At 37.4% G+C, this 27,231-nt stretch overlaps 1 protein-coding gene across 2 annotated transcripts; it reads right to left on the bottom strand.

Annotated features, from left to right (window-relative positions):
- Window positions 1-371: 371 nt before the first annotated feature.
- Shcbp1 (SHC binding and spindle associated 1) lies at window positions 372-23,421 on the bottom strand. Of its 2 annotated transcripts, XM_050137161.1 has the most exons (13): window positions 23,301-23,421; window positions 20,881-21,048; window positions 20,641-20,756; window positions 17,231-17,439; window positions 13,868-13,960; window positions 11,761-11,994; window positions 11,481-11,649; window positions 11,066-11,186; window positions 7,626-7,757; window positions 4,625-4,743; window positions 3,311-3,397; window positions 2,672-2,813; window positions 373-1,453 (listed from the first exon to the last, which is right to left on the bottom strand). In XM_050137161.1, the coding sequence occupies exons 1-13, from the start codon at window positions 23,401-23,403 to the stop codon at window positions 1,140-1,142; spliced, it is 2,007 nt and encodes a 668-aa protein (XP_049993118.1). In that variant the 5' UTR covers window positions 23,404-23,421; the 3' UTR covers window positions 373-1,139. The 2 variants fall into 2 exon arrangements, with proteins under 2 accessions (XP_049993119.1, XP_049993118.1); XM_050137162.1 differs by lacking the exon at window positions 7,626-7,757 and having other exon boundaries at window positions 372-1,453.
- Between the last annotated feature and the right edge of the window lie 3,810 nt (window positions 23,422-27,231).

Genomic DNA, 27,231 nt, shown 5'->3' with positions numbered 1-27,231 from the left:
ACATACTACTTGATGTTTTGACTCAGTCTCTGGGAAAGGGGCAAAGTGACCCTCAGATGTTTCATGGGAAATAGTGTTCCAGGTCACTAATCTTAAGAGCATTGGGAGGTAGAGGTGGGAGATCAGAGGCTCATGGACATTTATGACCACAGTTTTAAACCAGCAGAGGTATAAAAGATACTGACTTAAATAGAAAAGGGAAGGGGGCAGAAAGCATCAAGAGGGGAAATAGATTAATATACTATAATAAAAAGATGCTTTCTTATTAATCATTTATATTCAATATTGATTCTGAAGACATTTGTTTCATATCCATAACCTGTTATTTACTTGTTTTGATGACAATACATTTCAATATAAAAATATATTCCATCCAAGCTAGGTATGATGGCATGTGTTTTTAATCCCAGCACTCAGGAAGCAGAAGCAGGCAGATCAATGAGTTCGAGGCTAGCATGGTCTATACACTGAGTTTCTGGATTGCAATGGCTATGTAGGGGCCCTATCTCAAACAAAAGAACACTGCAAACATGACATCTACTGCATGCTTGTTCTTACATCTTGCATCTCTTTCTTCTCCACTTTCAATGCTGAAGTGACTTTACAAGGAAAAAAAAGTACCACTAGGCTTAATATGGGAGAACTGTGTATTTAAGAAAGCACACTTTTCTAGATAAGAAATCTACAGTTTCCTTTCGTGAGGGAGGTGAAGAGAAATGCTGGGTATTGAACATAGGCATGGGCATTGGGCACGTTAGACACATGTTCTACTGCTGAGCTACACCTACAGCCATATTTTATGTTTTTTTTTTTTGTGGCTTTCTTAAAAAGAAATGCTTTGTATCTAATACATGTAGATATAAATACATATTTTACACAAGCCCAATGAAGCAATATAATGTACAGCCATGAAGAAAACATGCAGATAGAATACATATTTTACACAAGCTCAAACAAGTGCACATTACATAATATACAGCCATGAAGAAAACATATAGCTAGAAGTAAATACACATTTTACACAAGCTCAATCAAGTACATATTATATAATATACAGCCATGAAGCAAATGAAGTAAACTGCATAAGCAACATGATTCTCAGGATATGTTCAAAATACACTATTTGTTAGCTATTGATATTAGTAAAGAAATGTGCCAAAACTCCCTTTGCCATTCCACTTAAACTGGTTTCCCATAATTTCAATAAACATCTCCTGTGACATTATGTTGTCATCAGCTTGTACAATTCCAAGTTCGCTCAATCGTTTCTTCATCCGGCCTTTTTGCATGGAAGTAGCAAGTAGTTCATTTATAATTTCACAGTTTCCCTTAGCTTGTTCAGAAAAGTTAGCTGTGGCAGAAAGCTCCATTTTGCTAGTCACACAATGAAGCATTTCTTCCAGATCTAATCCTTCAGTGGCACCCACCTCTCTATTTCTCTCTGTTGTATTGTCTGAGGAAACAAATTATAAAGTTGTTAAATATATAGTCTAAAGCAACAAGGGGATATTTCTAACACAAGCTGTTAGACTCAAGTATTTTCTGCCAATAGTTTATAACAGGATTTTACTAATTCTTTACTATAAGAATCTCAATGAATTTTCTTGCAAAGGTTCATGACACTAAGAGGGTCACCAATTTTAAACTTCATTTATCTTCTTCATCCTAGAATCTTAGTCACTGGACAGACATTTTCCTGGACATTTATTATCAGCTAAGCTCCGCACTGGGAGCTATGATGCAAAGAATACTATAATAGTGCTACTTTTCTTAAATGAACTCTCAATCCACCATCTAATTAACTGACTTCATGATTCCCATCCTCAAGAGGGTACTCTTATGATTATTAAATGAGAAAAAGATTTTGTATTATAACCAAGCAATACAATTAAGGCTTTTAAAGTTTTTTTGTTTTTGCCTTTTCTTATTTGCTTGTGTGTATGTGTTTTCCCCCTTGCTAGTTGCTGAAGAGAAACTCAGAAATAGGATTTTTCCACCAGAGCTTTCAAGGTAACATTCTATTCAACATACATCTCAATTTTACCCTGAGTGGGAAGGATCCTGAACATTGACAAGGCCTATTCTTTAAACTGTCTCAAAATTTCCATTGCCACACCAATACTTTATATTTCTTTATGGCTGATATTTAAAAGTAATTTATATCAATGGCTTGAAATTCACAGATTTCCACTGCATTCACCATTACTGCCAGGAACAATGGTGACCGGGAGTTACTTTTACCCATGAAAAGTAAATATAAACTCTAATACACTCCAGGCAAAAGCAACCTTCAACCTGGAAAATTCTTTTCCGGCTTTTATCCTTCACAAATACCTACAGAAGCCACCTTGTTTTACACGCTTACAAGAAGACAAAGATAAGGGACCTTCACTGAACCACACCAAAGCTCTGAATAAACAGATCAACAAGTCAAATTTGAAAGTTTCTTTCACGTTTAGTTTCTATAATGGCTTCACCAAGCTCCTACATCTCTACGAACAAGCATAGTCAATGTTTTTTTTGTTTGTTTGCTCATTTGTTTTCAAAAGTGATCTCTGACTTTCCATAGCTAAGTATGACTTGGGGCTTCGATCTTCTCTCCCAAGTGTTGGGACCGAACCTACAATAAGTACATTTACATATTTTAATCAAATTACTAAACATAGCATACCATCAGTTTCATCTTGGGCATTTTCCTGTAGATCACAGAAAATCGTAGGCTTCACCAAAACAACACCATAGCCTTCATTGTTATGTATAATGTTATTTATCATTGAAATTTTGGGAATATCGTAATGCTCATCAAGGAAGTCCTGTGACATTGAAAACAAATAGGTTAAGGAACTGTCATATTAAACACGTTTCATAAATTCTCTACCTTTCCCCCACGCTATTTCTAAAAATGAAAGTACAAAAGCTATGCTTATTAGTAAGTTGTAGTAGTGAGTTCAAAGTAATTGTTGCTGTCATTTCTGCAGATCTAAAGATAACAAGATTATTGGAAGACCCTTTTCTTTTTTCCCAGTTTTTCAAAATAGTCTTGGCTATATTGGAACTCACTCTGTAGAACTGGCTGGCAGCAAACTTAATAGATTTGTCTGCCTCTGCCTCCCGGGTGCTAGGATTAAGGTGTGCACCACCACCACCCCAGGTATCAGAAGACTTTTAATTACTATTAGTTTTCTTAAAATTTATGTACTGTTTATACTTTACAAAACAAAATAACATAACACAACATGAGAAGTAAATACACATAACATTTTAGGTAAAATCATTCTCACTTAGAAAAAATGCTTCAGTCAATACCCACCTTAATGAGGATCCCTTCCTTGCAGTGATGGATCCCATTGTCAGTCAGGGTACACTTACTCCCAGGATATATTTCTATAGCAGCACCCTATAAAATATGAGGCAACCACTTTAAAAAGTCAAGAGTAGGGGCTGGAGAGATGGCTCAGCAGTTAGGAGCACTGGCTGCTCATCCAAAGGACCCAGAGTTTAATTCGTAGCACCTATATGGTGGCTCACAACCATATTTAAGAACAGTCACATACATACAAATAAAATAAATATTTAAAAAGACACAACCATAAAGGTTTATTACTATTACTTCTCTTAGCCTTTCAAATGTCATAAATGCAAAATTAAAAAAGTTTTAAAGATAACTTTTATTAGGTCTTTTACATTTATTTATTTTGTGGATGTATATAAGTTTACACACACATGGTGTGTGTACACATGCTATGGTGTTCCTGTGGAAATCAGAAGATAACTTATAGGAGTTGGTTCTCCCTTCTTCCATTTTGGTTCTTAGGGACCAAACTCAGTTTTTCAAGTTTTTTGCTGGTCTTTATTAGGCAGCTCTATTCCATACCGCTATCAAGCAATATTGGGGCACCAAGCAATACTCCAACGATAAGCAATTATTGATAACTAATCACTTTCAAAAGTTACATTTATGGAACTGAAAAAAATGGTTTGTTTACTAAAGTGCCTGAAACACAAGCATGAAATGTTTAGATCCCAAACAGACACATAAAAAAACAGGCACAACAGTGTGAACCTGCAATTCCAGTGCTGGGAGGACAGGAGAATCACTGGATTTCACTGTCGTTCAGACTAACTGAGCTCCAGATTCAGTGAGAGACTCTACCTCAAAAATAATATAAAAGTGATTGAGGAAGACTAGCAATATGAACTTGTCATATATATGTAGGCCTATGCACATGTGAGTACAGATGCCCAGAGTCCACAAAAAGGGTGTCAGATCCTCTAGAGTAGAAGTTACAAATGGGTGTTAGTCTGCTGACATGGGTGTTGGAAATTGAACCTGGGTCCTCTTAGTCACCAAGCCACCTCTCTAGTCCCATTAGGATATAATCTTAAGGGTCTATCCTTCTTAAGGTTATCATAGGGAAAGTTAGATAATCATTTTCCCTCCCAGTGCCTTGTTTATAAAATGCTATAGAGGCCTTATGTTTAATAACCACCCAAATTTTAGATGACTAGATTATTAATGTCTGAATTTCCTTGAAGAAATAGATTTACATCTTGGTATCTTATTTGTTTGATTTATTTTGAACTTAAACACCATAACTACTTCTTCCTAAAGACAAAGCAATACCTTGGCACCATATACATCTGAGTTCTTCATGAAAAGTTCTGCTGATGTGCGTACTGTGACTCCTGTAGTTTCACATTGCAGTACGCAGTTTTCTAGTGTGGTCTTGCCATGATGAATGACTGTAACAAAAATATCAATTCAACTACTTTAAGTGATATACCAATATCACAAACAGTTTACAGTTAACATTAGATGTTGTGATTTATAAAGATATCTCTTGACTTCCCAAACACTTTTGATGCACTTTGTAGTCAAGTTAATAATGTGTGTTAACATCATTTAAGTCTATGTACTTAACCTATCCTGTTGTGTAGTCAGCCTATTTACAATTAATCTGCTGTCTTGGTCACTGTTCCAGTGCTTTATCATGAGCAAGGTAACTCTTATAAGAGAAATAAGAGAAAGCATTTAATCAGGGGTTTGCTTAGCAGTTTTGGAGGGTTAGTAAATTATTACAATGAGAAGCATGGTGGCAGATAGGGAGGCACGGTGCTAGAGAAGTAGATGAGATTTTTACATCCTGATCAGGCAGAAAGCAGGCCTGACGTGGGCTTTTGAAACTTTAAGGTCCACTGCCAATAATACACCTTCAAGACCATACCTTCTAGCCCTTCCCAACAGACCACCAACTGGGAAGCACGGTTCAAATAGCCAATGGGGGCCATTCTCATTCAAACTATCATACTGACCTTTAAGAGAACAGTGTAACCAACTTTCCTTGCCCTGAACTTCCCATGCAATCAGCTTTTACAATTTAAGCTACTGCATTAATGCATAGCTTTAAGTTACGTATTATTTCAGGTCTCTGACCATATAATGTATGTGTTTATGTATATGCCATGGCAATACTGGCTGAAAGCAGCCAACAGGTTGACATCAACCTTAAAGTAAAATCCACCATAATTTTTCAAGCAAGATGTGGATAAAAACAGGTTAAACTATAGGCAGTTATAAAAAATAAAGTTTAAATTCTAAGAACACTATGGTCTCTTAGGAGTTCTGAATGTAAACAATTAGTCCACACCCTTTCCTGAAGCTGACAGGCTTCCTGCTGAGAATAAACTCAAAATCACCATGTTACTGCTACTGATTTAAGATTACTTTTTCCTTTTTTTTAATTTTGCTTTTCAGTGCCTACTCTCAATAATCAAGCACATGTACCATGATATTAAGAAAAAAACAGTAAGTAAAAGAGGTAAACAGCTATAAAGATGGAATAATTTTTATTCAATAAGGATTTCTATATAAAGGATAAACAACTGGATGCTCCCAGAAGGGAAAACTAGAAAGTTTATCAGGGTTATGATGAAGGTTAAGATGGCTGATGTTTCCAAAATGGAATAGAAAAGCAAGAAGATTGTATAATCTGTGAGGGTTTAGACCATAATCATACAATAAGATATTTTTCAGAGTAACATTTAAATTTTGTTACATGTTACAAACTCATAAAATATGAAGCAGTACCTGTTTTGAGTTATTTTCTAAAAACTAAAGGCAATATTTTTAATAATAAATGACTGGCTCAGTGGCTAAAGCACTTGCTAAGTGTGAGGACCTAAGTTTATCTGCCCAGAACTCAGGTAAAGCCAGGCGCAGTAATGCACACAGGTAATCTCAGTGATCCTATAGTAGGATGAGAAGTAGACACAAGAGAATCCCCAAAAGATGCCAGGTATACCCTGGTATAAACATCAGTTAACAATAAAGAGATCCTGCCTCTGACAAGGTGGAAGATTATGACTTGGTGTGGGAAGTCCTGCATGTGTTGCTCTTACTGGTTAATGAACTAAGCTGTCTCGGCCATTGGATTATTAAAATAGAGAAGGATGAAAATTCTAAGCAGAGAGAGGGGGAAAGAAGGCGAAGTTAGTGAGAAGCCATGTAACTGCCAAAGGAGACAGACACCCAGGTAAATAATGAGCCTTGTGGTAAAATATAAAATAGAAATGGGTTAATTTAAGATGTAAGAACTAGCTAGAAATATGCACAGCTAATGGGCCAAGCAGTGTTTTAATTCATACAGTTTATGTGTGGTTATGTGTCTGGGTGGCTGGAAAATGAATGAGCAGCCTCCGTCTACAATGACTGACACATAAGGTTTGTTTCTGACTGCCCTGCCCCAGTCACAGAATGGTAGGTAGGTACCCACATTCACACACACACACACACACACACACACACACACACACACACACGAACAACTTGATCTAAGAAATGCAAAAGCGCATATTCATTATAAAAATTTATATAATATTCTTTTATTATTACTGATACATATATATCAATGAACAGCTTTGTTGGGTACCTTTGAAAAAGAAAAGGACCTTGAAAACAGGTGAATGCATACCCCCTAAAACAAATACTAGAGCAATGTCTTGGTCTTTTGGTGTGTCTATAACAAAATTCCTCACACACAAGTCTAGATCTGTAAACTCACAACACAATGGTATCTGATAAGAGCTCCCCAGATATGTTACAATGTAGAGAGGCACAAAGGAAAAGGAACTGCATGTAGAAGGGGCACATGTACCAGCAACAGAGGTAGCATGTTCATTCTTATAAGAACATACTCCAGGGAAACTAATCTGATCCTATAAGGATAGAATCTAAAAATCTAATTATCTACTACTATGAAACATGTAAAGGGTTCTATCACTTTAACACTGTTATCCTAGTATTAGATGTAGTAAGGCATGTTTATAAACTCAGGGTTCAGGAGGCTGAGGCAGGATTGCCATTTGCCATGATGGCTAGGTTCAGAGTGATAGCCTGTCTCAAAAACCAAACCAAATCACCACAACAAAACATTAATAGAAGAGAAATAAATAAGTTTTCAAGAATAAACTGAGTTGTTTCTCACCATGAGGATCCCTAAGTCATCATGACTATGAACATGAAGTATTAACCAGCCAATATGCAAGTGGTATTAAATTTTATCTTCCATGAAAACTTTTCTCTCAAAGCTCAAAACAAATAATACACCAAATATCCAGATACTTACTTAAGATTCCTTCTACAGAATCATGCTGAATAAATTTTATGCTTGAAATTTTAACATTCATACCCATGCAATCCACAAAAGTATCTCCTTTGCCCCTCTTTTCTATGATAATGTCATCTGGTAGACCATATCCTAAGGAAGAGAGTAAAACACTTAAGAAAAGTTAAGAGAACTGTCTACATACAAAAAAATTAAGATGATCTAAATGTCTAACAGCCAAATGGACAATGAAAATAAAGTACATATGCACAAAGGAATTCCATACGGCCAAAAAAAAAAATATGAAATTTGCAGGAAAATGAGTGGAACTGGAAAGTATTACACTGAGTAACCTTGGCCCAGAAATGGAAACCCTTATTTTCTTTCTTGTATACATTATACATAGTTTCTAAATTTAGATTTTATTTTTAAAAATTAAAACTCCCTATAGACACTAGCAAGATGCTGTGGACAGAGGAAGCACTAAGGGAGGAGGTACTAAAAGCAGTGACATGAAAGTGGGGGGCAGGTTCGGGTAGGGATATGGGGATATTGGGAAGATAGGAAAAATGGAAACAAAACTAAGGAAGCAATAAAAGCTATATAGAAACAGTACTTTATAAAGTAAAAAAAAAATACCTTAAAGAATTTAAATTAAAAGCAAGTTTGTAAAAGAATTTAAATTAAAAGCAAGTTTGAAAGGGAAGTACCCTCGTGAATGTATAATGCTGCTCACAGAAGTTATAAGCTTTTAAACAAGAGCCTAGTACCAGAAGTGGTGTACTGCCCTATGACCTGTTGACCAGAAATGCCTCAGAAGTCCCAAAAAGAACATAGCCCATTGTCACTACTCTTAGTCACTCACCAGAACTTGAGTGTAACACACTTTTGTTAAAGGACACAGAAAATGATATGGACTGTGCAGAGCTGGCTAGGGCTCACAGTATCAGGGGGCGTTATCCAGACTGTTAAGGGAAAAATCTTATCAACAGTCTCCCCCATTTGTAGAATATGCATACAATAACACACACTGGCCAGACAGAATATGCTCACTAATACAATGGCAGAATGACTATCTTGGCAATAGCTAACTGCTTTGTGAATGGATGCAGGGTTTGCTTCTCCTGATAGATTACATAGCTGGTACTATAAACCTAGCCAAATTCCTATGGCTGAGAAGCTCATGGGCCCAAAGTAAGAGCATGCTACCCCTGTCTCCATATATGAACATGCTGTCAAACTGCTTTCTAAACGTGATGTTATCCTTTGCAAAGAGGAAGACACATATCTGGTCACACTGTTAAGAATACATGACTGCTAAGTGACATTTATATCAACTTCTGCTGCAACGACTGCCATCCAAGGATTAGGGAACAGGGCGCTAAATAATTTAAGAATCAGAAGATTGGAAAGAGTATCATGAACTGCTGCCATTCACATAGGGCATGGCCACTGTAACAATGAACAAACAGCATTTTTGTATATTTATACAAGACTGAACTGTTCAGTTTTCTATATTGGATAGACGAAACTTCATTCCTTCCTGAGGAGCTAATGACTGGCAATGATTGCTGAAGAGGAAGGGCTTATCATTTTCTGTAATGTTGTGGCCGTTAGGGTACTACGTAGGAAGCAGAAGTAGCTCAGATGGAAAAGAAGAGATGATAAAAGGCAAGAGAGGATGAATAAAGTCATATCAGAACATATATATATGAAACTGTCAAACAAGGAAAATAAATAAGTAATGTGTGTGTGTGTGTTTAAAAGAGTCCTAATAAAGCCAAGGGACTAATGAGTTTTTAAAAAAAAAAAAATCACCATTTACAGAAAACAACATGGTACTGGTGAGTAAGATCCAGATACAAACTCATGGAGCAATGGTCACTTGATTTTTGGCAAAGGTGCCAAAACTATTCATTGTAAAAAAGACAGTTTCTTTAACAAGTGTGCCTGGAAAAAGTACACACATATAGAAGAATGAAAGTAGATGTTTATTGCTCACCCTGGACAGAAAAAAAAATTATAAATGGATTAAAGGTCTAAACATAACACCTAAGACTCTGAAAGTGTTAGAGGAATAAATACGGGAAACTCCAAGAACTATGCATAGGTAAGGATTCCATGTATTCAAGGAAATAAGATTAACAATAACTTTGCCCTCATGAAATTAAAAAGCTTCCATACAGCAAAGGGTCCCGTTAATTAAGGGAAAATGTACCCTTCAAAATGGGAGAAAATATTTTTCAGCTATACATTAAAAAGATAATATATATCTACTCAAAAGATATTTTATATATATATATACATATATATATACATACACTCAAAATACTAAAACAAAACAAGCAACTCAATGAAAAAGCAGACCATGAAACTAAAAAGAGCATGTTCAAAGAAGAGTTGCAAATGTCCAATAAATATCTTTACAAGTATTTAATATTCTTAGCCATTAGGGAAATGCAAATTAAAAACAACCCTGAAATTTTATCTCACCATAGTTAGAAAGACCATTATTAAGAAAACGAAAGACAACAAATGCGGGTGAAGATGTGGAAAGAGAAATTCTTATTCACTATTAGTGGGAATGTAATATGCACTATGGAAATCAGTATGAAAGTTTCTCAAGATGCTAAAAACACCTAACATATGATCCTGCTATATCCACCCCCAGACATACACTCAAAGAACTCTTCAAACCTTCTAAAGAGATACTTGTTCATCCATATTTATTGCTGTTCCATTTATAATGGAAAAAAAATAGACTAGATATCTATCTACTGATAATGAAATTGTGATACATATATACAATACACATACTGTGGCACATATATAAAAAGATATGAAATTATAAAGTTCACAGGTAAATGGAAGCAGAAAATATTAAGTGAGATAATCCAGACTCCAGAAAGACAAACACCTCATTTTCTCTCTTATATGTGTATCTTAGCTTTTAATTTTTATATATTTGTATTTAGATGGAAGGGATGTATGTATATGTCACAAAAGGATGGGTGCGAGAAATAATAGAACACATGTGACATGAAAGTAGAAGGGGGTACTCGGGATCCAAGGGTTAAAACACGGACAGGGAAGCAGGAGACAGTGACAGGCAGAGATTGTGGCAAGAGTAGGTGAAAACCAAACATGTATGAACGTCATAAGGAAACCCACTACTTTGTAAGATATTTAATAAGTTTACACACACACACACACACACTCTTTTGTTCTAGAAATATATTTCCATTCTATAAACTATCAATCTTCTGGAACCTAGACTTTATAAACACCCATGATTCAAACTGTTTAAAAATTGGGTTAATTTCTTACATGATTTAAATATCCTTAATGTGTCAAAGCACCTCACTTGATATCAGATGGGTTGAATTATGGATTTAATCAAGATCACCAATTTACAGTTACTTACTATGAGTGAAAGTTTGGTTATGATATTCCATACTCACCTTCCAACTCAATGGAGTCAGCTATGGAGCAAGCGCTATGAATCACGTAATGACCGGGACAAATAACGACGGTGTCACCCTCGTGGCAGGCATTTATAGCAGATAAAAGATCACTATGAAACTAGAAAACAACACATTATAAATATACATTTCCCAAAGTCACTTGGGTTACTTCAAGCACCTTCACGTCTCATTTGAAAATAAATCCGAACTTTGTTTTTATTTATCTTTTCAATAGTGCATTTAGCTCAGTGTGCACCTCTGCATTGCCATCACTGAAAAAGAACAGTGCTTTACTATTTGGATCTCACAGAAAACCAACTCCAGAAACTTCCTGCAAACACTTTGTAGAATTGATGAACACTTGGAATTAATCAAAAGCAGTTACTTAGAGCAATCATTTTTTTTTTTTAACCTGAATTTCTGTTTCTTCTCTGCAAGACTCCTCACAAAACCTGTCCCTGAATAGAGACCGCAGCAGACCTGTCTTCATTGTGGAGGAAACCACATGGGTGACCTTCTGGCCGTTTTGACGAGCACCCTTGGCTTGGATATTAGAATTCTTCTGATAACCAAAAACATATCTTAAAAAACAAACAAACAAAAACAAAACAAAAAAAATAAGAGCCATCAGTTCTCACTAAGATAGCTAGTAAGATGATATGCTAAATAATTAAAAACAATAAGACACATACCTCAACAAAGGATTCTCAATGAGTTTTAGCTTCTGTTTCAACTGTTCAATCTCTGAATACAAATTTAACCCTTCCACCATGGAGATATTTTCTTGCTCAGAATCAGAACTGCAATTTGACAAACTGCTTCTCAGATTTAAAAATTTCCTATAACTCTCTTCACATTGAGACAACAGATTATGGTAGTCAACAATCAGTCCTGAGGGAACTCGATCTTCAAGTATATCATAATACCTGAAAGATTAAAAGCAAATTGAAACCCATTCCCTTTTCTAATACATTTTCCTATCATTAGGATTTGATTTACTCCTCCAAAACTCAGCTTATTTTTTTAGATTCAGCTTATTTTACCATTATTTTTAGTAATCTCTTTGTCTGCAAGTCACCATTCTTAGGTCACTTCTTACTTTTTTATTCTTCCTCTTTAATTAACCTATATGCATCTAAAGATAATCTGCAAATCCACTTTCCAAACAACAAACCAGGGACCATCACTGATTGATGTGTCAGATCGAACTGTGAAAACCAAGTTCAAGTTTTAAAGAAAGTCTCTTAGCATTTCTGCAACCATGTTAATTAGCACATTTCTTATTATATGGATACTTTGAAGTCTGGAAATAATACACCAACAGTTGTATATCAGCTCCCTACGTTTTTGCATAGCATATTTTGCATAGCAAAACACACATAATATAAAATCAAAACAATATGGTTTGATTACTTTTAAATGTTGCCTATTGGACAGCTCTTCTATAAGCACAGGAAACTTTTCCTATGCATCTGTCAACATTTCTATCATACCATTTTCTCCATCAAGTGTCATAGTTTCTTCTCCATAACAACAACAAATTATCCCTTGGGTTCTCAATACCATATTATATAATCATTGTTAGCACATGCAAGAGTGTCAAATCAGAACATTTTTTTTTCTTCAGGTAAAGATCAAATATGCCAGATACATATGATATTTATCTATAATTAAATTTCGCATCTATTAAAATTAACCATTGCTGCTTAAGAACAACCAGAACAAACTTAGAAAATATTCAGACTCTTAACAATATCTAGGATTCATAATCCTAGCTCAGTTCAATCTTATTCAGTGAACTGAATACACAGTATTAAGGGTCCCAAACGGCTAGGTGTCGAGATGCAGGGGGAGAAATGAGAAATACAGGAGACAGATTGTTGGAACCAGGAGGTCTTTCATAAGCTGATAACTTATTTCAAGCAAGTTTATTAAAAAGTAGAGCATTTTATACACTGTTTGCAAGGGGCCAAATGGCCAAGGACAGCAGAGAACTAAATTAGATAATGTTGACAAAGAAAACAGAGACTTCCTCAGATACAGCAACCTTTACAGATACCGATAACCAAAGCCCTTCAGAGGGGAAAGCCAGGTTTCTAGGAGCCAAAATCGTAACTCCTTCAAGGCCCTGGCATCAGGCCTATATTGGAATCTTGCCAAGTTTACCCCTGGGTAAGGACACAGAACTAGAGTTCCCTGTTCCCTTTTTCTTTTCATTGGGGCCTCTGAGGAAGTCTTGGAGCAGCCTACATCCCAACAATTCAGATTTACAAGCTTTTAATATGGAATTCTTAAAACTCTATTTTTAAGTTAAATTTAGTTCAAAAACAGCCAGGCATGGTGGCATAGGCTATTATCACAATACTAGTGGGACTGAGGTAGAACAATCACAAGTTCAAAGCCAAATCGGGTTATAGAGTTTCTATCTCAAAACGAACAAACAAAATCAAAAAAAAGTCAGACTACAAGTGTTCATGTAAGCCGGGCGGTGGTGGTGCACGCCCTTAATCCCAGCACTCAGGAGGCAGAGGCAGGCAGATCTCTGTGAGTTCGAGGCCAGCCTGGTCTACAAGAGCTAGCTCTAGGACAGGCTCCAAAGCTACATACGGAGAAACCCTGTCTCGAAAAACCAAAACCCCAAAACCAAAACAAACAAGAAAGTGTACATGTATATACACACAATGCAGGTGTCTGTTTTCCCACAATGCTTTTTTAATAACTTGGCATGATTACACTATTGGTGCAACAGAAGCTCCTGTGTGTGTGTATGTGTCTATCACATCAGTAATAAATACTTACAATCTCAATCGAGGTTCAACACATCTGACAAAATAATCATACTCATCCTCCTCTTCTTCATCCCAACTCCTCCAAATGTTTTTGTAGAAAAACCTAAAAAGAAGCTTAATATCAATCAAATTCAACTGCTGGTTCAAAAGGTAGGTGCTGTGGTTTGAATATGAGATGTCTACCGTAGGCTCAAGTGGGTTAACACTTGGTTCTTAGCAGGTGGCAATGTTTGGGAAGGTTTGGACATGTTTAGATCGAGTCTTGTTGAAAGAAACATGGGGCACAAGGCTTTAAAGTTTTAGCATGGCTATACTTTCAGTTATTTCTCTGCCTCCATCATGCCTATACAAGGTTTGGGGATGGCATCATACTGCTGCTACCTTCCTTACTATGAGGGGCTATGTCTATGAACAGCAAGCTAAAAGAAACCCTTTTCCAACTAAGTTGCTTTAGTTGGGGTACTGTGTCATAACAAAAAGGTATAAAATCTTAGTTTTACATGTCTTAAAGATTTTTATGTCTTAACAGCTGGAATTATGAAAAGGTGAGAGACAAACAGGAAATCAAAGCAATCCTACCTGCCAACAAATCAAGTAAACATTATTTTCTAAGATATGTCAATTTTGGGTATTTGCTACAGTTGACATTCATGAGTCACATAAAATAAAGACCCTCAAATAAGTTTCTCTACAATATTGTAATATTGTTGTTAGGGTGATTTGTTTCTGTGTCTTTTTTTTTTTTTAAAGTGGGGCTAGGTTTTGTCTGTTTAGCTTTTTGAGACACAATTGTGTACTATAGTCCAAGCTGACTTTGAACCCTTAATTCCCCATCTCATGAGTGCTGATATTATAGGTATGTGTCATCAGATGCCCTGGCAAGACTTACATTGCAACACAACTATCTGCTGACCATCAGTAACTTGATAGATGGCAGTGTCATTTGTTTAGGTAGTAAAGAAAGAAACGGGTTTAAATAAAAGTTGTTTTAAATGTATTTCAGGTGAAATGCTGATTTGGCCTCTAAATGAGTACTGTCCCGTGGGTAAATCAATGTAATATTTCCTTCTTTCAGAGACAAGGGATAAGATATAACAACAGATATAAATCTAGTACTTACTGGTAAGATCTACTGCTTTTATTAAAGCAGTGAACGTGATGATATAGAGATATAAAATAAAGCATTAGATCCCAACCACAACTACACATTAGAGTCCCCTGGTATACTTTCAAGACTTATATTTCCTAGTTGGGTGGTGGTGTATATCTTTAGTCCTAGTACTTGGGAGGCAGAAGCAAGTAGATCTCTGTGAATTTGAGGCCAACCTGGTCTACATACTAAGTTCCAAGTTAGCAAAGTTTACATAGTGAGTCTATCTCAAAAACAAAACAACAAAAACTTAATTTAAATCAATAAATCAGAATCTCAGAGGGGAAAGATCTATATTTTCTTTAAAACTCCCCAGATGTGTTAACATATTATAGAAAAATTTCAAACATATATGATAAAAGAAAACACAGACAATATGAACAGCAAGTTCAAAAATGATCAATTCAGGTAATCCCCCCCCCGCCCCCGCTTCTACCCAAGTCACTTATCCATCTTCTCTCCTATATCATGTTCACACTGGCTTTCTAAATCTCAGACATACTATTAGTTCATTTTGAGCATGTATCTTTAAAGCACTTCTGCTTTTAAAGCATGTAAGCTTTAAATCCCTTACATGCAAACTCCCAATTTCACATATTCTTTCATATTCCCTTGTAGTATGTTGGTCAAATGCCTCCTACTTTCTCTACATGGTAAATATATTTAAATTTTTTATCTAGCTCAAATATTACCCATACTGACACAGTACTAGATACATATGCATCAGTCACTGTGCATCTCTTCCAGAGTTTACTCTTTCAAAGCAGAAAACTAGAATGGGCCTCACACAGGACTCACACATCAGCCTCCTGTCCTATGAATGCCCCGCTCTAGTGCAAGCACATATGTTTGCTTCTTAACTGACCTCCCTATTCCATCTCCCTGCTTTTGTTTTACAGAAACAATGAGTACTTTTCAGTGTTCTCCCACTGGTCTCTTATAGAAATAACTAACTGACAAACTGTACCTTCTGATCTACAAACATATCCACTCTGGTTTCTCCTAGGACTGTGTTCTGAACATCTTAACCTCACTGACATCCTGCACCTGTCCTGCTCCCCTAGCTAACGTTTCAGATTCAAGTTCCTATGTCTTTCTCTAAGAAACAACCACGACAGTCATCTCAACACAGTAATTCTTTTAGTACTCACTGTCATTTCCAGTCGTGTATATAAAAGTCTAGGTGCTAATCACTTTTTGGTGGTCATGCTTTGTTTGATAAGGTCAATCTGAGCATAGTAAGTCTGGGTGTTAGGGAGGACTCAGTAAAATCAGTTTAAACCACTAAAGGAATCAAAAGTACAAAGTACCCTTTTAGACTATGAAACACAAAACAATATGACTGATATCACATTACCTAATCTTCCAGTTCCTAGCTAATTTTATCATTCTTAGTATCTTTTCAAATGTATATTTCTTTGGAATTTTATTTGTGAAAGATAATTTGTTTAGACAACTAACACTTACTACCATACCAAAATATACCATATCTATTTTCTCACCTTTCATTTTTTTTTTCTGTCCTATTACATTCAAAATTTACCAACCACAAGCCTTAGCATTCACGACTTAAAAGCCTGTTGTGGAATATTCCTTTACACTGTGCAAAAATATGTTACTCTGATTGGTTACTGAAAAGTTAAAGGGCCAACAGCTACGCAGGATTTTCGGGGCAGAGAGAAGACTGGAAATAAAAAAAAGGGGGGGGGGACGCCAGCCAGACTCAGAAAAAGCAGGACATGTAGGGTATAAAGTAACAAGCCATGAGCCATGTGGCAGCACATAAATGAATAGGAATGAGTAAATTGAAGTTATAAGAGCAGGTTACAAACAAGCTTGAGCTATTAGCTGAGCTTTCATAATTAATTGTTTATTTAGGAGCTGGCTGGCAGGACAGAGAAATATTCCCTAAAGAAGGGAGTTTCTAAATTCATAAAATTAAGAATCCTTTATATTTTGTCAACATTTGAAGAATTTGAATGATAACCAAGAATTCTATGCACATTTTTCAACTTTTCAATGAGTTAGAAGTGATAAGGTATATTAAAATTTCTGTTTAATTTTTAAAAGACTTTCCTAGGGTGTGGATGTGTGGCTCAGGGGTGAAAATATTTCCTAGGAGTCATAAGGACTCACGTTTAAGTATCATGACAGAAAAGGGCCAGAATTATCTCACTTAAGTTATAGTTCTGACCACAGGGTCACTTCAACATTCCTTTCTACCTGACATGCTCAATCGCAAGTGCCATCTGGTGAAATTCACGTGAGTCATCCGAGACCACCCACAACTCCTGCAGAGGCAGCTGAAACTCCTTCAGGTCCAAAAGCTCCTTCACATTCGCCAAGGTAAAAGTGCTCAATTTAGATTCATAGACGCATGGCTCCGCGAGTCTCACTACTGCCTTCAAAGCTGAAAAGTCCACATTTGTAACCTGAAATTCAAAGTAATGTTATTCATTTTAATACCCAGAAATCAAAATTGAAACACACATATAAAATACTCTTTATAACCTAGTTTTTTTTTTTTGTTTTTTTGAGACAAGTTTTTCTCTGTAGCATTGGAACCTGTCTTGGAACTAACTCTTGTAGACCAGGCTGGTCTTGAACTCAGAGATTTACTTGCTTCTATCTCCTGAGTGCTGGGATTAAAGGCGTGCACCACCACTGCCTGGCTTAATCTACTTTTTATAGTATGCAATGGGTTAGAATGCCTTTTAAGAATAAAGAAAACAGAACTGGTTCTTAGCCTCAGCCTAAAATCAAGGTGAAAAATAAACAAGAAGATTTCTGGGTAAGATGGCAGAAAAAAAAAAAAAAAAAACTGCTTCTGTGAGACACAGTGAAAAAAAGTCTCAGAATGTTAAAAAACAGAATATCTCAAAGAGAAAGACAAACAGCACTAAAATAGCAGTGACAGGAAAGCAGAAAAGTACTGAGAAAAAGGTGAATCGAGTTCTTTAGCAAGCTGGAGGGGAAACAGAGCCTCCTCCTCCACAAGGTAAGAGAATGAAGAGTTCTACCTCAGAACAAGCCAACAGTTTTCACAAGCCTTAAAGCCAGCTGAGGGTTTTGGTGAAGCAGTGATTCCTCTGAAATTCTACTCTATTACTCTGTATGACTTGGAGAGCAGAGGCCAGGCACCATGTTACTTATTTGAAACTGAGCTAAAAATCAGGGACCTCAGTATGAAGAACAATAAAGGAAGCTTGAATTTAACATATGCCACAAGCCCAGATGGTAGACAATTGTGGGTGCTAGCTGCAGAGAGATGGGTCAGATGCTGAAAAGTAGAAAAATATTGGAGTAAAGTGCAGAGAAAAGTAACCCTAGTCTCAGCTGTCAAAAGTAGAAGTTATTAACTGAGAATAACTCACTACCCTAAGTCTGAACTCAACAGGGCAATCAACCTCCAGAGTCACACATCTGTCATTCACTGCTATAAACTACAGCTCCATTCCTTCACCAGTGTGATTCACAGTATCTGTCTCTATCTATCTATCTATCTATCTATCTATCTATCTATCTATCTATCTATCTATCTATCTATCTATCTATCTATCTATGGTTTTTAAGACAGGGTTTCTCTGTGCAACTGCCTGGCTGTCCTGGAATTCTCTCTGTAGACCAGGCTGGTGTTGATCTCAGAGATCCACCTACCTTTGCCTCTCGAGGGATTAAAGTGTGTACCACTGCAGCCTGGCTGTGATTAATATTTAAAACTTTTAATGTACAGACAGGCTAAACCTATTCAAGAGTTCAGTGCAGCAGCTGTTTCTTACACTCTTAATGCATTGAAGAGATAACTACCAAGTATCCACCTCATGGGTATAAACTGGGAAACACCAGGAGGCTGACAGAATCTGCACAGCCCACTGGTGACAAAAGGCAAACTTCTAAATTAAAGACCGCTGTGGTGAACATCAGAACCTTGTCAAATACAGGCCCAACACCAGCATAAGCCACAGGAGATAAAAGTCCACAAGACCAGTGACTTTCTACCTCTCCCACCCTGTGCATATTACAGTTTCCAGTTTTACTATTATTATTTGTCCCTTACATTTTGCTGTGCCTCAGCCTTTTGTCTTTAGTATAATATCAGCTGTATTTTTATTTCACTATATTTTTAAAAATGGTTTTATTACTCCCCTTCGGACATTCATTAATGGGTAATCTATTCCCCCCTTTTTGGGGTCTTATACCCCCTTCTCTACCTTTTCTTTGGCAATACAGTTTTAGTAGTATTTACTGGTTTTGCTTTAAAAATAAATTTTAATTTTTATTCCTCTTCATGTATTTAGATAATTTTGAACATTCTCATCCCTGCAAGTAAAAACAAACTTTCTTTTTTCCTCCTTTTCATGTTTTCTAATTTCTTGCTCTTTCTTCTCCTCTCTTAACACTTCTCACCTCCCTTCTTCTTTTCATTTACTTAACCTTGCTTCTCTTCTATTTTTTCCTTTTCCCAGTCTCTTTCTTTTACCTCATTAACTTACTATATACACATTTATCCTAAATAATTTTTAACTTCAAAGCACATTCTACGTAAGTTTTCCCATTTTCTCCTTATGGTCAGCAGTGATCTATTAGTGGGCTTTAATCAATTTTAAATGTATTTCTTTATCTTCTACAGTTCAGTGTTGAGACATCATAATTGTGTTCTCCTGACTGAGTGGCCTTGGAAACTAAAACCTCAAGAGGAAGCTGTCCACTGGGCGGTGGTGGCGTAAGCCTTTAATCCCAGCACTTGGGAGGCAGAGGCAGGCGGATCTCTGTGAGTTCGAGACCAGCCTGGTCTACAAGAGCTAGTTCCAGGACAGGCTCCAAAACCACGGAGAAACCCTGTCTCGAAAAACCAANNNNAAAAAAAAAAAAAAAAAAAAAAAAAAAAAAAAAAAAAAAAAAAAAGAGGAAGCTGTCCAGGTAACATCTCCAAATAAAACCAACAGATGTGAAAGTTCATCACAAAATGCACAAATAATTGGAAAAAAGTAACAAGATACTTCCAATAACACAACTTTTCAACTGCTAAGTTCAGACACTGAAATATTTAAAATGTCAGATGAAGATGTCAAAAGTTCACTGGTATAGGTATATATTTTATACAACTGTGGTCAAGAATCTAGAGAGATTGGCAAGGCTCAGCCGATAAAGGTGCTTGCTGCCAAGCCTGACTACCTGATTTTGATGCCCTGAATCTACAAGGTGTAAGGAGAGAAGTGATTTTCACAAGCTATGCTCCGACTTCCACATGCACACACACATACACCACACAATGAATGAATTTAAAAATATATGAATAAGGAAAGAGATCATGAAAAGATCTGAAAGGTATAAAACAAAGAGGGTAAAGGAATAGGAATACAAGTGATAAGAAAGCAGAAGCTGGAACTAAGGGGGAAGGAGGGAACCATGTGAAAGGGGTTGGTGGGGAGGACAACAGATGAGAACAAAGTATGCCACACATGTATGAGGATGCCATGTATTATGAAAACTATCACATATAACCTTAAAATGATCAATGATTTCAAAGAAGATTAAAACAAACAGATTAATTCAACTCAGGACCTGAAGAACAAAAGCAGAAACACAGAGGAAAGCATAGCAAAATGTCTTTATAAGAGAATTCAACTTACCTCAACAAGCACCTCAAACACATTAGTGTGCCAGACCGCCCACCATCCAGATGGTTCAAGGACCTTTTCCAAGAAGTTGACTGTGAATTCCTTTACCTCAGAGGCCTTACAGTCAGCTACAAATTAAGAATTAGAAGAATGAGAAGTTAATAAATTTACTTGAATCCATTTTCTCAGAACAACTGACAATCTGAGGACAATCTACTTATAAAATAAAGCTATATAAAGACAAATACTCACCTAAAATGTAATCTTGATAGGCTCTGAATCTCTCATAAAACAAAAGTTCATTTGTTGGGATAATCTGTGGAAAAATAATTTTTCCTTCTGGCATAAGAGCTTTTACAGCAGCACCTGGCTTAACATGACAGCTCTGATCACTGCATGGATCTGCATCCTGGAGTAAACCTAAAACAACATAACAAACAAACTCAACTATTTAGTTATTAGATACTGTTCCTAATTGCAAGTCTATTTAGATAATCCAAGCAAAATAAAAATAAGGATTTTTGAGGATGAATACTCTACAAAACCTTTCATGATCAGTAATATCAGTTATTGAAGCTTAAACATCTTGAAATGTAAATTATACTTCAAACAACCAGTTAGAAAATTTCAGATATTTTTGTGACTATCTGTGATGATTTTGGAAGCCATACAAGTTCTTTTTCAAAGGTAATGGTTTTGATTTTCAAAGACATATTTTTTCCTTGTATGTGTGTAAGCCTGTCTGTAGGGGTGAGTGTATAAGGCCAGAGGTATTAGAACGCCCTGTACCTGGAGTTACAAGCAATTGTAAGTCACTCAGTGTGGGTGCTGGGAATCAAACTTATGTTACCCACTGCAAAAACAGTACACTAAGCTCAGCAGTTAAAAACACATACTCTTACAGAGGCCCAGAGTTCTATTCCCAGCACCCATGTGGCAGCTCATAGGAAACCCAATGCCCTCTTCTGGCCTATGCAAGCTGTTGTATGTATGTGGTACAGATGAACCCGCACAAGCACACATACATTCACAAGAAAATCTTATATTTCTAAAAAAACTAGTAATAAAAAAGGAACTACATCCCTATACTCCTTCTCAAAAGGTATGTTGAGACCTCTATTTTCTATGAGTCTGTCAGTGGCCCCTCAAAAAACAGAATGAGATTCTTAAGATTGCATAAGATTTACAACTAGATAGATTTCTAATTCAGTGACTCTGTATGGCAAGAAGCACACATACAAGTTAAATATGCCTTTTCACACATAGCTTCTTTCCAGGAGTTCTCATTCATATCACTGTACACATATCTAAATTGCACACTTTAAGAGCAAAGCAGTGATATGAACTGATACAATTGCTACTACAGGAGTGCCTGAGTAACTACTAAAGAGACTGTTACAGAAACGATTTCTTATGTTTTTCTCATATGCGACAGATACAAAAGGACAGCTTAAATGTAAATAACAGCCAAGTATCGGTCCTTGATGCAGTAATTTCAAATATTTTCAAGAGATATAATAAAGTCGTCTGTTGAAGGCATTTGTTTTTATATTTAAATTTAAAAAAAAAGATTAAAACAAGAAGGGCTGTTTCTTACTACCTCACATAGCTTCATTGCATGGTGAGAATACAATGATCTACTCTAGTCTCCATGCTGTTCTTTACGTATCTTTTGGCAAACATCTCTCAGTGATGACCTTTCCCTGTCACTCCTGCCCCTACCACCAATGTGGTGGAATCACAGGTACCCATCGTCACCCCTGGCTTGTAGGTTCAACTTTCTTATATTCTATATACAATGTAAAAATTTAGTTCCTTACAGTGCTTTAAAGCTGACTCTTCATATTATTGCATTTTCACATCAGAACTACTGGTTGTTTTCTAAGGGGGTAAACTGTACGTAAACAACTTTAGCTGGTCATAAAGCAGGTTAGTAGCAGACTTAAGTCACACCTATTTCTCCCTTTAACAGAAATGATTCTAGTACGCATATAACTGAGCATGTTAATATAAATAAGCTTTAAGAAATTAAAGGGGGGGGGAGGCGAAAAAAAATTCAAAGGGCCAGGTATAGTATTGTAGGCCTTTAACCCCACCCAGTACTTGGGAAGCAGAGGCTGGAACTCTGACTTCGAGACTGGCCTGTAGGTCACCCAGGGTAGAGACCCTGCCTTGAAACAAAACAAAACAAAAAACAAACAAACAAAACCAGGAATTGGGGATGTAGCTCAGTGGTAGAGTGATTTTCTAGCATATGCAAGGACCTAAATTGGCAAATAAAAATCAAGTTGGAAATAGGATCTCCAAGGTCAGGAACAAAGAACTTAAGGGTGAGAAAAACTGGGTTATTTCTATTACTGGATTCTACTCCAGTTCAGCTCTGCGGACTGCAGGCGAGCCATCTGTCTTCAGTATTAAGGATAGATACTTCCGTCAGAGTTCAAGCTTGTTTTTCAAAAAGGAGAATGTACAAGATAGACCTTGGCTCAACAAATAAAGTGAACACAAAGTTTCGTGTGTCCTTTCCATTTGTGGATTCCAATTCCCTCTACACTCCGGATTGAGTCAAGATGTCGCGAGTGGGAGCTGGCTGGCACAGCTCCCCACGCAGACGGCCGGCCGCCCGCAGCCGTGGAGACAGACAGTCCTCCGACGCGGGCTGAAGTGCTCACCTTCCTGCCGGGACGCCGGATCCTCCTCGGCCGCCAGGTCGGGGCTCGCTGGAACCATGGCTTCAGGATTCAGTAGCGAACCACTCCTCAGTTCTCCAGCCATTTCAAATGTACGCGGGCGGCGGCCGCGTACACGAACGCGATGACGCAATCGCCGACGCTGGTTCGTCCGACAGAGGAGCCTCTCGGCTTCCAGCAACTCCCCTGAGAGTGCTTCAGCGCCCCCTCGGGGATTGGCGGACTGTTCTGGGCCAAGCTTTTAGGTATCTGGTTTATCCAAACCAAAAAATAAAAAGAAGTTGAATGTTGAGATAAAATAATGATTTCTCAAAAACAAACAACAACAACAAAAATAACAAGCCGAGCTTGGATGTTGAGCATAGTAGAAGAGGATAATGAAAACGAAATGATTAAGATAACGCCATCTTGTTTTGGCTACTTTTATGTTTGCTTAGAGAGCTCTCAACTCTGTCAGCCTAGGAAATACACTTAAGATTTCCATGGCCTTGATCATTGTCCAGATGCATTAACCGAAATAACTGGCAAGTTAGGTCTAAAATAACTACTATTCACTGTCAAGAATGAATGTTCCAAGGTTACTCTAACCCTTACGTAACTTCGGTGCATCTTAGTGGGTTTTTGTCTTTAAAATCTATGTACCCCTGAGCTTGGGCACCAAGGAACTTTTCAGAGGTTTCAGACTGCAGTTTATCTGGCCTTCAATAAAAAGGACTAAAAATTTTTAACGGACTTAGTAAGTGTGGTTGTTAATTACTATCTTCAGTGGATCATTACAAAATTTAAAAACAATAAAAAATAACATATACACATGCTTCAGCTATTAGTGCTATTACCATGGGAGAATCCCTTCAGGACTCAGAAGCTGGCTACAGGATGAAACTGTATTAGGATGTTGGCCTAAATTGTTTTGTCACCAGCAAGAACTACCAGACACTGGGAAGTTTCAAGCAATATGTTAAATTATATTTAGATGGGCTGTGGTAACATATGACTTTAATACCTGCACCCTAGAGGCAGAGACATGAGGTAGGTCTCTTGCAGTTTCAAGCCAGAGTCGTCTAACAAGGCCAGTCAGGACAACATAGTGAAATCTTGTCTCAAAAGTTATATTTAGTATGAGAATTTATTAATGTTTAATAATTTAAACTGTAACCAACAATAATAACAAATATTTTCTATACAAAATACTGTGAGCAAGTTTTATCTGCAATATCTTATTTAAACTTCAAAAAGTATTCTATGGAGTTGGAAAGATGATTCAACTGATGAGATACTTTCTAGGCAAGCATGAGGGCCTATGTTTGGTTCCCATGACAACAAAAAATACTAGAGATGGTTTCAGTCTTCAAGTCTTGAACTGTTTGCTTCACCTGTTTTATTATTTTTTTCTTGGTTTTCTTGACTTTCTTTGGGGGATTTGTTAATTCATCTTCCAACTTTTTGTTTGTCATTTCCTCCATTTCTTTAAGGAAATTTTTCATTTCCTTTTTAAAGGCCTCCATAATTTTCTTAAGGTTACATTTAAAATAGTTTTCTTCGGCTTTTTCTGGGTTAGGATGATCATGTCTTCCTGTTGTGTGACCACTGGGTTCTGGTCTTAATATGTTGCTTTTTAGGTTGTTGGATGAATTCTTTTTTTTTTTTATTGAAAGAAAAGAAAAAAATAAAAGAAACTCCCACCTCCTCCCAGCCTCCCATTTCCCTCCCTCTCCTCCCACTCTTCTCCTCCTCCCCCCACTCCTCTCCCCCTCCCTCTCCAGTTTTAAGAGCAGTCAGGGTTCCCTGCCCTGTGGAAAGTCCAAGGTTCTTGCCCCTCCATCCAGGTCTAGGAAGGTGAACATCCAAACTGGCTAGGCTCCCACAAAGCCAGAACATGAAGTAGGATCAAAACCCCGTGCCATTGTCTTTGGCTTCTCATCAGCCCTCATTGTCCGCCATGTTCAGAGTCCGGTTTTATCCCATGCTTTTTCAGTCACAGTCCAGCTGGCCTTGGTGAGCTCCCACTTGGATGAATTCTTGCATGGGCGCCTACCCATCTCTTCCTTCAATGGATTCAGGCAGTATGCTTGTGTCATGGTCCTGTTTGCAGTGGCTGTCTGCGTGTTTGGGAATTGTTCTTGGCCTGCTGTGTACTGTCAATGTCTGTGTCTGTGTCTTAGGAGGCCAGTGAGGTCTGTCCTAGCCTGCTCTCTTGGTCTTCTCTCCTGGTTTGCTCTCTTGGTCCATTCTGTGAAGTCACAGCTTATGCTTTAGAGTTCCTCTCTTAGTCCTCTCTCTTGGTCCTCTTATCAGGAACCTTTCCTGTTGGGTGGCTAGATACACTGAGGCAGTTAGGGGAGTGGCCCAGGGTTTTGCCCCACTTTGGAGGTCCTAGAGTGTGGAATGTCCTGCCATGTGGCTGCTCACTCAACTCTTGGTCCTCTCAGTATTGTAGCAAGCTATGTTTCAGAGTTCCACTGAGGTTGCAGGAAGAATGGCACGTTTTGATAGTGCTTTCTTATTTTTTTTTTTTAGAATATTTCTGTTGTATCAATAGTGCTTTCTTAAAGAGAGATATTTTCTAACAGTTTCCTGTTGGGGCTTATTGCAGCTATCTGAAACTGTAACATGATTTACCACCAGCTCCTGACTCTGAAGTCAGCTCAGTTTTCGGAGTCTTTTGTGCCTATTCCCTATCTTGGAATGGCTCAAGTCTCAGGGACTTGCTGAACATCTCACATACAAGGCAGAAGGCAATGTCAGTTGGAGACAGAATAATTGCAGGATGGGCCTTGTGTCCCTTCCATCTAGACCTTTGCATGAGTGCAGGCTCCTCAAGGCACAGTGGCTGCTTCCAATGGCAGCTGGTTTCAGAGACGGGAAATGTCAAGGTTTGTCTCTTAGGCTCTACAACTATCATTTCCTGATCATTATTCAAAGTTACAGAGACCAATCTTACTTCTTGATAGGAGGAGAGTTAAAAGAAAAAAAGCATAGCTTTCTTTAATTTTCTTTAATAAGTTATTATAACAAGGCGTGGAGAAGTTGTGGCTTTGCCCTACTGTTGTTTGATTAGGAGCTTTGGAGGTTTGTCATCTGACAGTCCAGTTCCACTTGTGAAATCTTGATCAAGGTACTTCTGTGAGAGTTTATTTCCTTTTCTAAGAGGTGAGGGTAATGACATGAGTGAGAGTTAATGTTTCCTCTTGCTTCAGCAAAATGTCTGAGGAAGCAAGTAAAGAAGGGGCTATTATTATTATTATTATATTTTAATTTCTTATATTTTACATACCAATCACAGTTTCCCCTCTCCTCCCATTCTCTCCCCTACCTCCCATCCACCCCTTATCCACTAGGAACTATTCTTTTTAATTTAAAAATATTTGTTTATTTAGTTTCTGTGTGTGTGTGTGTGTGTGTGTGTGTGTGTGTGTTTGGTTTTTCGAGACAGGGTTTCTCTGTGGCTTTGGAGCCTGTCCTGGGACTAGCTCTGTAGACCAGGCTGGTCTCAAACTCAGAGATCCGCCTGCCTCTGCCTCCTGAGTGCTGGGATTAAAGGCGTATGCCACCATCATGTGTGTTTGACTGTGAGTTTAGGTGCACAATGTAAATGCAGGATCCTAACGAGGCCATAGAGGGCATTAGAACTCATGGAACTGGAGTTACGGTTGGCTATGAGCTACCATGTCAGTATTGGGAACTAAAACCTGGTCGTTTAAAAAAACAGGTAAAAAATCACTGATCCATCTCTGAACTCCAGAAAGGATTGTTTTAATTCAGAGTTTGAGGGGTATCATGGTAGGGTAGGCATGGTTGCAGGAGTTTCTCACATCTGGGCTAGAGAGAAATTCAGACTGGGCTGTTCAAGACTTACCTGTCAGCAACCTACTTTCTCCAAAGGGGACCCACTTCTCAATAGATCCTCAGCTTC

This window comes from Alexandromys fortis, unplaced genomic scaffold (genome assembly GCF_014885135.2).
Source record: "Alexandromys fortis isolate MF-2015 unplaced genomic scaffold, M_Fortis_MF-2015_v1.1 scaffold_3, whole genome shotgun sequence".
NCBI lineage: Eukaryota > Metazoa > Chordata > Mammalia > Rodentia > Cricetidae > Alexandromys > Alexandromys fortis.
Note: the sequence above shows the minus strand (reverse complement) of the source record. Positions and strands in the feature narration are given on the sequence as shown.